The sequence below is a fragment of the Phyllobates terribilis genome, unplaced genomic scaffold, assembly GCF_046119375.1.
Source record: "Phyllobates terribilis strain yellow unplaced genomic scaffold, ASM4611937v1 Scaffold_2__4_contigs__length_985480577, whole genome shotgun sequence".
In the NCBI taxonomy this organism is placed as follows: domain Eukaryota; kingdom Metazoa; phylum Chordata; class Amphibia; order Anura; family Dendrobatidae; genus Phyllobates; species Phyllobates terribilis.
Genome location: NW_027362762.1, coordinates 969,220,452 through 969,238,743, shown reverse-complemented (window position 1 = coordinate 969,238,743; position 18,292 = coordinate 969,220,452). Strand labels below are relative to the sequence as shown.

The 18,292-nt window shown below is 43.0% G+C and overlaps 1 protein-coding gene across 9 annotated transcripts in view; it reads left to right on the top strand.

Moving 5' to 3' along the window:
• Nucleotides 1–18,292, top strand: part of STXBP5L (syntaxin binding protein 5L) — a 604,719-nt gene that overhangs the window by 529,944 nt on the left and 56,483 nt on the right. For all 9 annotated transcript variants that reach the window (XM_073668710.1, XM_073668706.1, XM_073668709.1 and 6 more), the window contains one exon: nt 8,020–8,085. In XM_073668710.1, coding sequence (XP_073524811.1) covers nt 8,020–8,085 — 66 coding nt within the window. The remainder of the gene's footprint in view (nt 1–8,019; nt 8,086–18,292) is intronic.

Below are 18,292 nucleotides of genomic sequence, written 5' to 3'. Positions count from 1 at the left end.
ACTTTGCCAGGGGAGTATTGTAGGGTCATCATACCATACGTGTGGAAGGTACTGTGGAGGAATTTACTGTGGGGGTATCTTACTGTGTTTGAGGGGTACTTTTGCTGGCATCTTACTTTATGGAGGCAATGAAAGGGAAATCTAACGGCTTCAATAGGAGGCCAAATATAATCAGCTTGAGGACCAAATTTGACTCTATATAATAGATCCCTCTGTGTGTAATGACTATATAATAGATCCCTCCGCGTGTAATGACTCTATATAATAGATCCCTCCGCGTGTAATGACTCTATATAATAGATCCCTCTGTGTGTAATGACTCTATATAATAGATCCCTCTGCGTGTAATGACTCTATATAATAGATCCCTCTGTGTGTAATGACTATATAATAGATCCCTCTGCGTGTAATGACCCTATATAATAGATCCCTCTGTGTGTAATGACCCTATATAATAGATCCCTCTGCGTGTAATGACTCTATATAATAGATCGCTCTGTGTGTAACGACTCTATATAATAGATCGCTCTGTGTGTAATGACTCTATATAATAGATCCCTCTGCGTGTAATGACTCTATATAATAGATCGCTCTGTGTGTAATGACTCTATATAATAGATCCCTCTGCGTGTAATGACTCTATATAATAGATCCCTCTGTGTGTAATGACTATATAATAGATCCCTCTGCGTGTAATGACTCTATATAATAGATCCCTCTGCGTGTAATGACTCTATATAATAGATCCCTCTGCGTGTAATGACTCTATATAATAGATCCCTCTGCGTGTAATGACTCTATATAATCGATCCCTCTGCGTGTAATGACTCTATATAATAGATCCCTCTGCGTGTAATGACTCTATATAATCGATCCCTCTGCGTGTAATGACTCTATATAATAGATCCCTCTGTGTGTAATGACTCTATATAATAGATCCCTCTGTGTGTAATGACTCTATATAATAGATCCCTCTGTGTGTAATGACTCTATATAATAGATCGCTCTGTGTGTAATGACTCTATATAATAGATCCCTCTGCGTGTAATGACTCTATATAATAGATCCCTCTGTGTGTAATGACTCTATATAATAGATCCCTCTGCGTGTAATGACTCTATATAATAGATCCCTCTGCGTGTAATGACTCTATATAATAGATCCCTCTGCGTGTAATGACTCTATATAATAGATCCCTCTGCGTGTAATGACTCTATATAATCGATCCCTCTGCGTGTAATGACTCTATATAATAGATCCCTCTGTGTGTAATGACTCTATATAATAGATCCCTCTGTGTGTAATGACTCTATATAATAGATCCCTCTGTGTGTAATGACTCTATATAATAGATCCCTCTGTGTGTAATGACTCTATATAATAGACCCCTCTGTGTGTAATGACTCTATATAATAGATCCCTCTGTGTGTAATGACTCTATATAATAGATCCCTCTGTGTGTAATGACTCTATATAATAGATCCCTCTGTGTGTAACGTCTCTATATAATAGATCACTCTGTGTGTAATGACTCTATATAATAGATCCCTCTGCATGTAATGACTCTATATAATTTAGGAGTTTCACTTTTTGTATTGAAGAACTGAAATAAATTCACTTTTTGATGATATTTTAATTTAGTGAGATGCATCTGTATGTGTCTTAAAGAACCAGAGGGCAGTGCAGAGAGTAAATTACCTGCAAAAGGGAAAGTCTGCTGAAAAAAGGAAAGATCCCAGAGTGAACAAAGTTAACCACAAAATACTAAATAAAGTATAATGTACTCACTGTTAGATTATATGCTGTCTACTTACTAATAAGAAACAGAAGGTGGGTGCAAAGTAAAGAACCAAAACAGCAAGGAGACAAACCCTAGCTGGAATTTCACTGACTGGCTTTAAGCTGAAGCAGAATGGCTGAACATCCAAAAGAAACTGTCATCAGCAGGAAATACCGACTGGGGAAAATTATATATAGCCGCACCCGAAAGATGATAGGGCAGATAAATGAAAACACCTGTTAACCTAAAAAGACTAAAGCAAGTATAACAGACAAACACCCGGAGAAAAGGTGCAACTGCTGTGGCTCAGCAGATAGGGAACCTGACCACAAAGCACAGGCTCAAGCGTCCGAGCCCAGAGGCATGACAGGGGGACTATATGGGACCCATGATACTGTATGGAAGACTATATAGGGCCCATTATACTGTACAGAAGACTGTGGGGGCCCATAATACTGTATAGAAGACTTGCTCAATTGTAGACATTTTTTAAATAAATATCAAGGTTAGGCCGCAACTTTGTCCAAGTTATTAATTTTGGCCCTTTGTGTATTTGAGTTTGACATCCCTGATTTACAGTAAGAGACAAGGAGACGGTACTATCTGCACCTACATGACTTACATAAAGAGACAGGGAAACAGTAAAATCTGCACTTACCTAATTTACCGGAAGAACAGGGAGAGAGTACTATCTGTACCTTCTTTTACAGTAAGAGACAAGGAGACAGTACTATCTGCACTTTCATCAGTTACAGATAGTACTGGCTCCCTGTTTTTTTTATAGTACTGCTTTCTTGTGTGCCTGTCTCCTTTAAATGATATAATTACATGTAGTACTGTGAGCCTGTCTTTTTCTGTAAATGTTGTATTTAAATGTAATACTGCCTCCCTATCACTCTTGTAAATGATGTAGTTACAGATAGTACTGCCTCCCTGGTTTTTATACTATTGCTTTCTCATGTGCCTTTCTCTCCTGTACTGTGCGCCTGTCTTTTTTGTAAATGATGTAGTTACAGATTGTACTGCCTCCCTATCGCTCATGTAATTGATTTAGTTACAGATAGTGCTGCCTCCCTGTCTCTTTCTGTACATGACAAAGTTATTACCGATAGTACTGCTTCCATGTTACTTTCCATAAATTATGTAGTTACAGATAGATCTGCCTTCCTTTCTCTTTCTGTATATGACATAGTTACAGATAGTACTGCCTCCCTGTCTTATTTTGTAAATGACATAGTTACAGATATTACTGCCTCCCTGTCTTATTTTGTAAATGACATAGTTACAGATATTACTGCCTCCCTGTCTTATTTTGTAAATGACATAGTTACAGATATTACTGCCTCCCTGTCTCTCTGTAAATGACATAGTTACAGATATTACTGCCTCCCTGTCTCTCTGTAAATGACATAGTTACAGATATTACTGCCTCCCTGTCTCTCTCTGTAATGACATAGTTACAGATATTACTGCCTCCCTGTCTCTCTGTAATGACATAGTTACAGATATTACTGCCTCCCTGTCTCTCTGTAATGACATAGTTACAGATATTACTGCCTCCCTGTCTCTCTGTAATGACATAGTTACAGATATTACTGCCTCCCTGTCTCTCTGTAAATGACATAGTTACAGATATTACTGCCTCCCTGTCTCTCTGTAATGACATAGTTACAGATATTACTGCCTCCCTGTCTCTCTGTAATGACATAGTTACAGATATTACTGCCTCCCTGTCTCTCTGTAAATGACATAGTTACAGATATTACTGCCTACCTGTCTCTCTGTAAAGGACATAGTTACAGATATTACTGCCTCCCTGTCTCTCTGTAAATGACATAGCTACAGATATTACTGCCTCCCTGTCTCTCTGTAATGACATAGTTACAGATATTACTGCCTCCCTGTCTCTCTGTAAAGTACATAGTTACAGATATTACTGCCTCCCTGTCTCTCTCTGTAAATTACATAGTTACAGATATTACTACCTCCTTGTCTCTCTCTGTAATGACATAGTTACAGATATTACTGCCTCCCTGTCTCTCTGTAAAGGACATAGTTACAGATATTACTGCCTCCCTGTCTCTCTGTAAAGGACATAGTTACAGATATTACTGCCTCCCTGTCTCTCTGTAAATGACATAGTTACAGATATTACTGCCTCCCTGTCTCTCTGTAAATGACATAGTTACAGATATTACTGCCTCCCTGTCTCTCTCTGTAAATTACAGTTACAGATATTACTACCTCCTTGTCTCTCTCTGTAATGACCTAGTTACAGATATTACTGCCTCCCTGTCTCTCTCTGTAAATTACATAGTTACAGATATTACTACCTCCTTGTCTCTCTCTCTAATGACATAGTTACAGATATTACTGCCTCCCTGTCTCTCTGTAAATGACATAGTTACAGATATTACTGCCTCCCTGTCTCTCTGTAATGACATAGTTACAGATATTACTGCCTCCCTGTCTCTCTGTAATGACATAGTTACAGATATTACTGCCTCCCTGTCTCTCTGTAATGACATAGTTACAGATATTACTGCCTCCCTGTCTCTCTGTAATGACATAGCTACAGATGTTACTGCCTCCCTGTCTCTCTGTAAAGGACATAGTTACAGATATTACTGCCTCCCTGTAATGACATAGTTACAGATATTACTGCCTCCCTGTCTCTCTGTAAATGACATAGTTACAGATATTACTGCCTCCCTGTCTCTTTCTATAAAGGACATAGTTACAGATATTACTGCCTCCCTGTCTCTTTCTATAAAGGACATAGTTACAGATATTACTGCCTCCCTGTCTCTTTCTATAAATGACATAGTTACAGATATTACTGCCTCCCTGTCTCTCTGTAAATGACATAGTTACAGATATTACTGCCTCCCTGTCTCTCTGTAAAGGACATAGTTACAGATATTACTGCCTCCCTGTCTCTCTGTAATGACATAGTTACAGATATTACTGCCTCCCTGTCTCTCTGTAAATGACATAGTTACAGATATTACTGCCTCCCTGTCTCTTTCTATAAAGGACGTATTTACAGATATTACTGCCTCCCTGTCTCTCTGTAATGACATAGCTACAGATGTTACTGCCTCCCTGTCTCTCTGTAAAGGACATAGTTACAGATATTACTGCCTCCCTGTCTCTCTGTAATGACATAGTTACAGATATTACTGCCTCCCTGTCTCTCTGTAATGACATAGTTACAGATATTACTGCCTCCCTGTCTCTCTGTAAATGACATAGTTACAGATATTACTGCCTCCCTGTCTCTTTCTATAAAGGACATAGTTACAGATATTACTGCCTCCCTGTCTCTTTCTATAAAGGACATAGTTACAGATATTACTGCCTCCCTGTCTCTTTCTATAAATGACATAGTTACAGATATTACTGCCTCCCTGTCTCTCTGTAAATGACATAGTTACAGATATTACTGCCTCCCTGTCTCTCTGTAAAGGACATAGTTACAGATATTACTGCCTCCCTGTCTCTCTGTAATGACATAGTTACAGATATTACTGCCTCCCTGTCTCTCTGTAAATGACATAGTTACAGATATTACTGCCTCCCTGTCTCTTTCTATAAAGGACGTATTTACAGATATTACTGCCTCCCTGTCTCTCTGTAATGACATAGCTACAGATGTTACTGCCTCCCTGTCTCTCTGTAAAGGACATAGTTACAGATATTACTGCCTCCCTGTCTCTCTGTAATGACATAGTTACAGATATTACTGCCTCCCTGTCTCTCTGTAATGACATAGTTACAGATATTACTGCCTCCCTGTCTCTCTGTAAATGACATAGTTACAGATATTACTGCCTCCCTGTCTCTTTCTATAAAGGACATAGTTACAGATATTACTGCCTCCCTGTCTCTTTCTATAAAGGACATAGTTACAGATATTACTGCCTCCCTGTCTCTTTCTATAAATGACATAGTTACAGATATTACTGCCTCCCTGTCTCTTTCTATAAAGGACATAGTTACAGATATTACTGCCTCCCTGTCTCTTTCTATAAAGGACATAGTTACAGATATTACTGCCTCCCTGTCTCTCTGTAAAGGACATAGTTACAGATATTACTGCCTCCCTGTCTCTTTCTATAAAGGACATAGTTACAGATATTACTGCCTCCCTGTCTCTTTCTATAAATGACATAGTTACAGATATTACTGCCTCCCTGTCTCTTTCTATAAAGGACATAGTTACAGATATTACTGCCTCCCTGTCTCTTTCTATAAAGGACATAGTTACAGATATTACTGCCTCCCTGTCTCTCTGTAATGACATAGTTACAGATTTTACTGCCTTCCTGTCTCTCTGTAATGACATAGTTACAGATATTACTGCCTCCCTGTCTCTCTGTAATGACATAGTTACAGATATTACTGCCTCCCTGTCTCTCTGTAATGACATAGTTACAGATATTACTGCCTCCCTGTCTCTCTGTAATGACATAGTTACAGATATTACTGCCTTCCTGTCTCTCTGTAATGACATAGTTACAGATATTACTGCCTCCCTGTCTCTTTCTATAAAGGACATAGTTACAGATATTACTGCCTCCCTGTCTCTCTGTAAAGGACATAGTTACAGATATTACTGCCTCCCTGTCTCTCTGTAATGACATAGTTACAGATATTACTGCCTCCCTGTCTCTTTCTATAAAGGACGTATTTACAGATATTACTGCTTCCTTGTTACTTCTTTTAAAGGATGTAGGTACAGATAATACTGTCTCCCTGTTTCTTTCTGTAAATGACAGTTACAGATAGGCAGTACTATCTGTAAATGATGTAGATAGAGGTAGTATTGCCTGCCTTTCTCCTTCAGTAAGTGATGTAAGTAGAGCTAGTACTGTGTGTTTTGTTTCTTCCGTTAAATGATATAGGTACAGGTAGTGCTACTCCCCTGTCTCTCCTGTAATTAATGTGAGTACATTTAGTGCGGTGTCCCTGTTGTTACCTGTAAATGATATAGGTACAGAAAGTGCTGCCTCCTTGTCTCTCCAGTAAATTATAAAGGTACAGAAAGTGCTGCCTCCTTGTCTCTCCTGTAAATTATAAAGGTACAGATAGTGCTACCTCCTTGTCTCTCCAGTAAATTATAAAGGTACAGAAAGTGCTGCCTCCTTGTCTCTCCAGTAAATTATAAAGGTACAGATAATGCTGCCTCCTTGTCTCTCCTGTAAATTATAAAGGTACAGATAGTGCTACCTCCTTGTCTCTCCAGTAAATTATAAAGGTACAGAAAGTGCTGCCTCCTTGTCTCTCCGGTAAATTATAAAGGTACAGAAAGTGCTGCCTCCTTGTCTCTCCAGTAAATTATAAAGGTACAGAAAGTGCCGCCTCCTTTTCTCTCCTGTAAATTATAAAGGTACAGATAGTGCTGCCTCCTTGTCTCTCCAGTAAATTATAAAGGTACAGAAAGTGCTGCCTCCTTGTCTCTCCTGTAAATTATAAAGGTACAGATAGTGCTGCCTCCTTGTCTCTCCTGTAAATTATAAAGGTACAGAAAGTAATGCCTCCTTGTCTCTCCAGTAAATAATAAAGGTACAGAAAGTGCTGCCTCCTTGTCTCTCCAGTAAATTATGAAGGTACAGATAGTGCTGCCTCCTTGTCTCTCCTGTAAATTATAAAGGTACAGATAGTGCTGCCTCCTTGTCTCTCCAGTGAATTATAAAGGTACAGATAGTGCTGCCTCCTTGTCTCTCCAGTAAACTATGAAGGTACAGATAGTGCTGCCTCCTTGTCTCTCCAGTAAATTATAAAGGTACAGATAGTGCTGCCTCCTTCTCTCTCCAGTAAAGGTACAGATAACACTTTTTCAGAAATAACCTTGACTGAGCAGAAGCATTTTGATGGCTCCAGGCTGTCGCACATTGTTTGCTGCACTTTTCCTATGTACTGGCTTATTTTTGTAGCTGGCGGCTAATTCCCATCTCGCAGTACAGCTTCTCTGCTGCACTACGGTGAAGGCGACTGCAGCGCCCCCATGTGTCAGGAACGGTGTGGTCCCTGCACCCGCGGCCAGACATGAGGTGTACGCAGCTCTCGTGTCGCTTTATTTCCTGCAAATATTTATAAACCTGGCAATGATTTCTGACTCTTTTGGGGGTTTAGAAGTGAATAATAACAGCTTTATGAGCAGGAGGGTCCTCAGGGGGCTCTTCAAAGTCCTTCTCCTCTTTGTCATTATAGTAATATGAGTGTTTTCCTTGCAGGTCTGACAGAACTCACAGACAGCCCCGTGTCCCTGGAGCTGGATCGCTGCAAGTCTCCCACGTCAGGTACATAGGATGAGCTCCTCATAATAGGTGCCCTGCCTCTGCAGCGAGGGTCTCCACAGCTGCCCCCTCATTAACACATGCTATAAGCTATCACATGTGTGTGCAGATCATATCGTGATCTGTGTGTACCGCTGAAACCAGAAGTTTCCATCCACTATATATAAAGACACATCTGCAGGTTTTTCTCAATATCTGACATGAAATCAGAATAAACCTTTCCCGTTTTAGGACAATTAGGATTACCATCATTTTTACAATTTGCCAAATGCCGGAATAATGAGAGAGAGAGAGAATGTTTTAAGGCATTTTTATTACTTACTGCAAAGTCAAAAGTTTCCATACAGTAAGATTACTGTGCCTTTAAATAATTCTGGACGGCCCGTATGATGATGTCATGTGTTTGGAAGCTTCTGATAGTTTTTTTGGCAACATCTGAGTTAATTAGAGACACACCTGTGGATGTATTTTAATGCACACCTGAAACACAATGCTTGTTTGTGTAGAATCATGGGAAAGTCTAAAGAAATCAGCCAAGATATCAGGAAGAGAATTGTGGACTTGCACAAGTCTGTCTCATCTTTGAGTGCAATTTCAAGGTACCTGAAGGCGCCTCGTTCATCTGTACAAACAATTATACACAAGTACCAACAAGATGGGAATGTCCAGCCATCATACCGCTCAGGAAGGAGACGGGTTCTCTGCCTCAGAGATGAACGTGCTTTGGTCTGACATGCGCATATCAACCCAAGGACAAAAGCAAAAGACCTTGTGAAGATGATGGCGGAAGCTGGTAAGATTGTGTCAATATCCACAGTGAAATGAGTACTGTATCAACATAGGCTGAAAGGCCACTCTGCCAGGAAGAAGCCAATGCTTCAAAAGAAACATAAAAAAGCCAGATTAATGTTTGCAAATGCTCACAGGAACAAAGATCTTAATTTTTGGAGACATGTCCTGTGGTCCTGTGGTCTGATGAAACTAAAATTTAACTTTTGGGGCATAATGACCATTGTTATGTTTGGAGGAAAAAGGGAAAAGCTTTGAAGCCTAAAACATGGGGGTGGCAGCATCATGTTTTGGGGTTGTTTTGCTGCAGGAGGGACTGGTGCACTTCACAAAATAGATGGCATCATGAGAAAAGAAGATTATGTGGCAATACTGAAGCAACATCTCAAGACATCAGCCAGGAAGTTAAAGCTTGGGCGGAAATGGGTCTTCCAAATGGACAATGACCCGAAGCATACTGCCAAAATGGTAACAAAGTGGCTTAAGGATAACAAAGTCAATGTTTTGGAGCGGCCATCACAAATCCCTGATCTCAATCCTATTGAAAGTTTATGGGCAGAGCTGAAAAGGCTGCGAGCAAGAAGACCTACAAACCTGGATCAGTTACACCAGTCAGGAGGAATCGGCCCAAATCCCCACCAACTATAGTGAGAAGCTGTGGAAGGAGATCCCAAACGTCTGACCCAAGTCATTCAGATTAAGGGCAATGGCACCAAATACTAATGAAATGGATGGAAACTTCTGACTTTGCAGTAAGTAATAAAAATGCCTTAAAACCTTCTCTCTCTCTCTCATTATTCCGGCATTTGGCAAATATTAAACATTATGGTAAAATCCTAATTGTCCTAAAACGGGAAAGGTTTATTCTGATTTCATGTCAGATATTGAGAAAAACATCATATGTGTCTTTATATATAGTGGATGGAAACTTCTGGTGTCACCTGTATTATAAAGCATCTATTAATGACATGTGTGGATGTCACAGAGATGTATCATATATATATATATATATATATATATATATATATATATATATATATATATATATATATATATATATACTAGGGACAATGAAATAATGATGTCTGTGGATACTATGGAGAATGTAGTTGTTGGAGTGTGCAGTAGCTGTAGGATTAGAGATGGGCCTGGGCACAACACAGCAAAGAGCGCAGCACCGCTTGGTGAACGGACTGATACAAGGAATCCTCCGGAGCTTCTCATCTCCTGTATACAAGTAAGAAACTCAGTATATAGATATAAAGGAGAGAAGGGAAGGGGCTCAGAGGTTAAACTTACTTTGGTCAAACTGAATAATGACACTTACAGGCTATGGAAATTTAACATGGACATGTTGGTGTCCAGAGACGACGTGTGGGAAGTCTGACTGTAGACTAGTAATTAGGACATGAAAATTAGACAGACAAGAGCTTACTAGTGGAGGATGACCGAGCGGTCCACATAAGACATGAGAACATTGCTAAAGACGTGGGATGCGCGGTGAGAACTGCAGGATGTGTGTGCTAAGGAAACTTCAAAATGACACTCGGCAAAAAAAAAAAGTGCAATGCAATGCTTCAAGTGATCATACAACTGAGATCAGTGGGATATGTAAAGCAAACATATAGCGAATCTTATCTGATACATACCGCGCATTCAGGGGCGGACACTGACTGCTTGGGGCCCCTGTGCAAGACATGTGTCTGGGCCCCCCACCTTTTATGGCGTTAAAACTACAAATATATATATATATATATAACCGGATATCCTACATAGTCTCCTTTATTATGTGTATTGCCGTCCCTTATTACACAGTGCCCTCTCTTGTTATGTACAGCTCTGCCCCTAACATATCGAATAATATAGCGCTTCGTTCTTTATTACATACAGTCCTCTCTTGTTAGATATATAATGCATTGTCGGCTGATGGACCATGGGAAAGCTTCTTTTCTGATGGAGGAGCTGATGGACTGATCTTCTGGTCACCGGCGGCTCCATCAGCAATCATTATATATCTAACAAGAGAGGACTATGTAATAAAAAGAGGGCGACGTGATTAACAAAAATACGCTATGTAAGGGACAGAACTGTACAAAACGAGAGGACTTTTTATAATAAGGGGATCGCCCTATACATAACTAGAGAGGATGGTGCTTAATAAGGAGCAGTGTTATACATAATAAAAGAGAAAACTATGTAACTAAGGATGGCACTATACATAATAAGTGAGTACACTATATACTAAGGGACTGTGCTATACATAATAAGTGAGTACACTATATACTAAGGGACTGTGCTATACATAATAAGTGAGTACACTGTATACTAAGGGACTGTGCTATACATAATAAGTGAGTACACTATATACTAAGGGACTGTGCTATACATAATAAGTGAGTACACTATATACTAAGGGACTGTGCTATACATAATAAGTGAGTACACTGTATACTAAGGGACTGTGCTATACATAATAAGTGAGTACACTATATACTAAGGGACTGTGCTATACATAATAAGTGAGTACACTGTATACTAAGGGACTGTGCTATACATAATAAGTGAGTACACTATATACTAAGGGACTGTGCTATACATAATAAGTGAGTACACTGTATACTAAGGGACTGTGCTATACATAATAAGTGAGTACACTATATACTAAGGGACTGTGCTATACATAATAAGTGAGTGCACTATATACTAAGGGACTGTGCTATACATAATAAGTGAGTACACTATATACTAAGGGACTGTGCTATACATAATAAGTGAGTACACTGTATACTAAGGGACTGTGCTATACATAATAAGTGAGTACACTATATACTAAGGGACTGTGCTATACATAATAAGTGAGTGCACTATATACTAAGGGACTGTGCTATACATAAGTGAGTACACTATATACTAAGGGACTGTGCTATACATAATAAGTGAGTACACTATATACTAAGGGACTGTGCTATACATAATAAGTGAGTACACTGTATACTAAGGGACTGTGCTATACATAATAAGTGAGTACACTGTATACTAAGGGACTGTGCTATACATAATAAGTGAGTACACTATATACTAAGGGACTGTGCTATACATAATAAGTGAGCACACTATATACTAAGGGACTGTGCTATACATAATAAGTGAGTACACTATATACTAAGGGACTGTGCTATACATAATACGGCTACATTCCTGCATCTGTGTGCAGTGTCGGTGTGCTGCCCGCTTTTACAGACGCATTGAGCATGTCCTATTCTAATCCTCAAAATTGAATCAGAATAAAACATTCTCAGATCCTTGATTTTCACAGATGTGTGAATGGATCTATATAACTCTACACATCCTTGTGCGGTCTAATGAAAAAAATCTGGCAGCACACGGACATTTCACAGGAATGTGAGAATGTGGCCTAAGGGATTTTACAGATAACATTATCACTCCAAGTCACACAGCGCAGATACAGAATAATATCTACATCCAGGCACTTACCGCTGACATCTCATCTGATCAGAGCCGGTTTCTGCTGCTTCTTCTCCATCTGGTCAGACCTTCATGTCGACATCTCCCAGCCACGACTCGTCACGATGATCACCGCAGCCCTGAAAATAACATACATTGTATAGATACATGTGTCTCCACCACACTGCACCCCTGAATACAGATATGTACCCCACCATTAATATACTAGTAGCCACGCACCAATCAAAATATAAAGTGATAAGCAGCACTGTGCCCCCGTTTAACTATAATCTCCGCCACCCAATAAAATAAATTATTCAGTCTCTGTGACGCTCCCCAATTGACTGTAAGGCTGTGTTCACACAGAAAATATACAAGGCTTTACAGTTCAAGCAAAGTGAATGAGATCCCTTAAGTCTCATGCACACATTGCTTATTTTTTTGCTGGCAGATTTACAGCAGATTCAAATCTGCATAATGTCAATTATTGCAGCACGTTTCACCCATACTAATGAGTGGGAAAAAATACGCAACAAACACATGTGAAAAACGTGGGAAAAAAATATTTTACACAGCTTTCTTCCTGCAAACACATTAGGACATGCAGCCGCATTTTCTGCTGCAAATGCTGAATGTGTGCGTATAGCCTTAGTCCCTGTCCTGTACCCCCCATTCATTAAAAGTCCTTTATAGAAATTTGGGGGTGGGAGAAGGCATTATCAGGTACTTAACATCCATTATAAGTCCCTGACAGCGTCTTCTCCCACCTTACAATTTATTACAAAGTGTCCTATGCACCTTACCCCCTCCTCTCCCACTCTCCTCCACATCCCATCATTGCCCTCTCCCCCACATCCCATCATTGTCCTTTCCCATACATCCCATAATTGCCCTTTCCCCCACATCTCATCATTGCCCTTTCCCCCAGATCCCATCATTGCCCTTTCCCACACATCGCATCATTGTCCTCTCCTCCACATCCCATCATTTCCCTCTCCCCCACATCTGTAACGGGTGTGTCAGGTGTGACAGACAGTCGCTCTGGAGCCGGCTGCAGAAGGTCACTGCATTTGGCATTGCAAACGCCTTCTTGATCATCTCAACTCTTTAGTATTGTTATATCCTTCTTCCTTTATGACCCAGCAGTTACCTCCACTTTCTGCTGTTGATTGACACACCCTTGCTTGGTAGTTAAAAACTCTCAGTTTCTCCAGAGAGGCGCCGGTGATAGTTCTATGTACCTCTGTGTTGGCTTGGAGCACTAGCATTTGGCTAGCTTCTTCTCTGGTGCCCTTGGAGGACAGTTGGTGTTATCTCTCTGGTGTCTGCTCAAGCTAAGTGTATCCCCTTTGTTTGTCTACCTTGTTGTCTTTAGGTTGTAATGGGGCTTGACTAGGGCTCACCCTGTCCTCTCCCTATCTAGGGCCGAGCTCTAGGGACATTCAGGGCTTAGGTTCCTTCTTGGAGATAAGTGTGGAACCTATATAGGGATGGTAGGGTAGGCAGGGTGATATTAGATCTGCCTAGGGGTCTCCACTCCCCTTTTCCCTAGTGTTTGGACTTCCTTTCCCTCTTCCCTTCATGTTGCACTTAGTTTTTCCTTCACCTTGCGTGACAACATCCCATCATTGCCCTCTTCTCCACATCCCATCATTGCCCTCTCCTCCACATCCCATCATTGTCTTTTCCTCCACATCCCATCATTGTCCTCTTCCCCACATCCCATCATTGTCTTCTCCCACACATTACATCATTGCCCTCTCCCACACATCCCATCATTGCCTTCTCCCACAGATCCCATTATTGCCCTCTCCTTCAGATCCCATCATTGTCCTCTCCTCCACATCCCACCATTGCCCTCTCAACCACATTGCATCATTTTCCTCTCCTCCACATCACATAATTTTCCTCTTCTCCACATCCCATCATTGCCCTCTCCCGCACATCCCATCATTGCCCTCTCCCGCACATCCCATCATTGCCCTCTCCACATGCCATCATTGCCCTCTCCCGCACATCCCATCATTGGCCTCTCCACATGCCATCATTGCCCTCTCCCGCACATCCCATCATTGTCCTCTCCTCCACATCCCATCAATGTGCTCTCCTCCACATCCCACCATTGTCCTCTCCCCCACATCCCATCATTGCCCTCTCCCCCACATCCCATCATTGCCCTCTCCCCCACATCCCATCATTGCCCTCTCCCTTTCCCATACATCCCATAATTGCCCTTTCCCCCACATCCCATCATTGCCCTTTCCCCCACATCCCATCATTGCCCTTTCCCCCACATCCCATCATTGCCCTTTCCCCCACATCCCATCATTGCCCTTTTCCCCACATCGCATCATTGTCCTCTCCTCCACATCCCATCATTTCCCTCTCCCCCACATCTGTAACGAGTGTGTCAGGTGTGACAGACAATCGCTCTGGAGCCGGCTGCAGAAGGTCACTGCATTTGGCATTGCAAACGCCTTCTTGATCATCTCAACTCTTTAGTATTGTTATATCCTTCTTCCTTTATGACCCAGCAGTTACCTCCACTTTCTGCTGTTGATTGACACACCCTTGCTTGGTAGTTAAAAACTCTCAGTTTCTCCAGAGAGGCGCCGGTGATAGTTCTATGTACCTCTGTGTTGGCTTGGAGCACTAGCATTTGGCTAGCTTCTTCTCTGGTGCCCCGCACATCCCATCATTGCCCTCTCCACATGCCATCATTGCCCTCTCCCGCACATCCCATCATTGGCCTCTCCACATGCCATCATTGCCCTCTCCCGCACATCCCATCATTGTCCTCTCCTCCACATCCCATCAATGTGCTCTCCTCCACATCCCACCATTGTCCTCTCCCCCACATCCCATCATTGCCCTCTCCCCCACATCCCATCATTGCCTTCTCCCACAGATCCCATCATTGCCCTCTCCTTCAGATCCCATCATTGTCCTCTCCTCCACATCCCACCATTGCCCTCTCAACCACATTGCATCATTTTCCTCTCCTCCACATCACATCATTTTCCTCTTCTCCACATCCCATCATTGCCCTCTCCCGCACATCCCATCATTGCCCTCTCCCGCACATCCCATCATTGCCCTCTCCACATGTCATCATTGCCCTCTCCCGCACATCCCATCATTGCCCTCTCCCGCACATCCCATCATTGCCCTCTCCACATCCCATCATTGTCCTCTCCCGCACATCCCATCATTGTCCTCTCCTCCACATCCCACCATTGTCCTCTCCCCTACATCCCATCATTGCCCTCTCCCACACATCCCATCATTGCCCTCTCCCGCACATCCCATCATTGTCCTCTCCCCCATATCCCATCATTGCCCTCTCCTCCACATCCCATCATTGTCCTCTCCTCCACATCCCATCATTGCCCTCTCCTCCACATCCCATCATTGCCCTTTCTTCCCCATCCCATCATTGCCCTTTCTTCCACATCCCATCATTGCCCTCTCCCCAACATCCCATCATTGCCCTCTCCCACACATCCCATCATTGCCCTCTCCCCCACATCCCATCATTGCCCTCTCCCCCACATCCCATCATTGCCCTCTCCCACACATCCCATCATTGCCCTCTCCCACACATCCCATCATTGCCCTCTCCTGCACATCCCTTCATTGTACTCACCGTCACATCCCATGATTGTCCTCTCCCACACATCCCATCATTGCCCTATCCACACCCAATCATTGTCCTCTCCTCCACATCCCATAATTGCCCTTTCCACATCCCATGATTGTCCTCTCCCACACATCCCATTATTACCCTTTCCACATCCCATCATTGTCCTCTCCTCCACATGCCATCATTGTCCTCTCCTCCACATCCCATCATTGTACTCTCCACCACATCCCACCATTGCCCTCTCCTCCACATCCCACCATTGCCCTCTCCGCCACATCCCATCAATGTTTTCTCCACATCCCACCATTGTCCTGTCCTCCACATCCCATCATTGTCCTCTCCTCCACATCCCATCAATGTCCTCTCCTCCACATCCCACTATTGCCCTCTCCCACACATCCCATCATTGCCCTCTCCCCCACATCATTATTGCCATCTCCCCCACATCCCATCATTGCCCTCTCCCCCACATCCCATCACTGCCCTCTCCCACACATCCCATCATTGCCCTCTCCTACACATCAAATCATTGTCCTCTCCTCCACACCCCATCACTGTCCTCTCCTCCACATCCCATCATTGTCCTCTCCTCCACATATCATTGCCCTCTCCACATCCCATCATTGTCCTCTCTTCCACATCCCATCATTGTCCTCTCCTCCACATCACATCATTGCCCTTTCTTCCACACATCCCATCACTGTCCTCTCCTCCACATTCCAATAATGTCCTCTCCTCCACATCCCATCATTGTCCTCTCCTCCACACCCCATCATTGCCCTCTCTCACACATCCCATCATTACCCTCTCCCACACATCTCATCATTGTCCTCTCCCCCACATCTCATCATTGTCCTCTCCCACACATCCCATTATTGTCCTCTCCCCACTCCAATCATTGTCCTCTCCCACACATCTCATCATTGTCCTCTCCCACACATCCCATCATTGCCCTCTCCCACACACCCCATCATTGCCCTCTTCCATACATCCCATCATTGCCCTCTCCCCCACATCCCATCATTGTTCTCTCCTCCACGTCCCAACGTTGTCCTCTCCTCCACATCCCATCATTGTCCTCTCCCACACATCCCATCATTGCCAACTCCCACACATCCCATCATTGCCCTCTCCCGCACACCCCATCATTGCCCTCTCCACATCCCATCATTGCCCTCTCCACATCCCATCATTGCCCTCTCCCGCACACCCCACCATTGCCCTCTCCACATCCCATCATTGCCCTCTCCACATCCCATCATTGTCCTCTCCCACACACCCCATCATTGCCCTCTCCACATCCCATTATTGCCCTCTCCCACACAACCCATCATTGTCCTCTCCTCTGCATCCCACCATTGTCCTCTCCTCTGCATCCCATCATTGTCCTCTCCTCTACATCCCATAATTGTCCTCTCCTCTACATCCCATCATTGTCCTCTCCTCTACATCCCATCATTGTCCTCTCCTCCACATCCCATCATTGCCCTCTCCCACACATCCCATCATTGTCCTCTCCTCCACATGCCATCACTGTCCTTTCTTCCACATCCCATCATTGTCTTTCTTCTTCGCTGGCAACTTTCTCAGTGACACAAGTTCTTGGTGTGCTGAAGTCATCAAGCCGCACACGCCTGTATCACTGAGAAAGCGTCGGGCTGGAAGCAGAGGACGGATTCCTGCAGCTCCGCTGTCATTTTCTCCTGTAGGCAGCGGAGCTGCAGGGATCACTCTTTGCCCGCCGCATTAATGGGGGCAATCTGGCCATGGGCCCCCCAAAGCCTCAGGCCCTGGTGCAGCTGCATTGGCGGTATGTCCGCCTCTGGTCGCGTTGATTAGTATAGAATAAGGAACTATAGTAAATAATATTTACATAATATAAACAAATATCCACAAATAGCAGGATTTGAACATGCGAGAGGCAAGGTGGAGACATGGTGGAAGGGACGTACATCCGTGCAGGATACCTGATGAATGGGCGCATGTTCTTTTCCTGCTAAATGGGTGAGAACGGTCCTCTCATTTACTATTGACATCTTCCTATCCTCCTTAAGGTCTCTGTCAATTAAACCATATCTGTGTTTGGTCACAAAACCATTACAATGGATATTTGATTATATTATGGAGATATGATTTACTAGTGTGAGTGTGATTTGATTTGGTACGCATTGCTCCCTCATCCCAAATCCTGGTATGCATGGCACCCCTCATCCCCAATCCTGGTATGCATGGCACCCCTCATCCCCAATCCTGGTATGTATGGCACCCCTCATCCCCAATCCTGGTATGCATGGCAGCCCTTATCCCCTATCC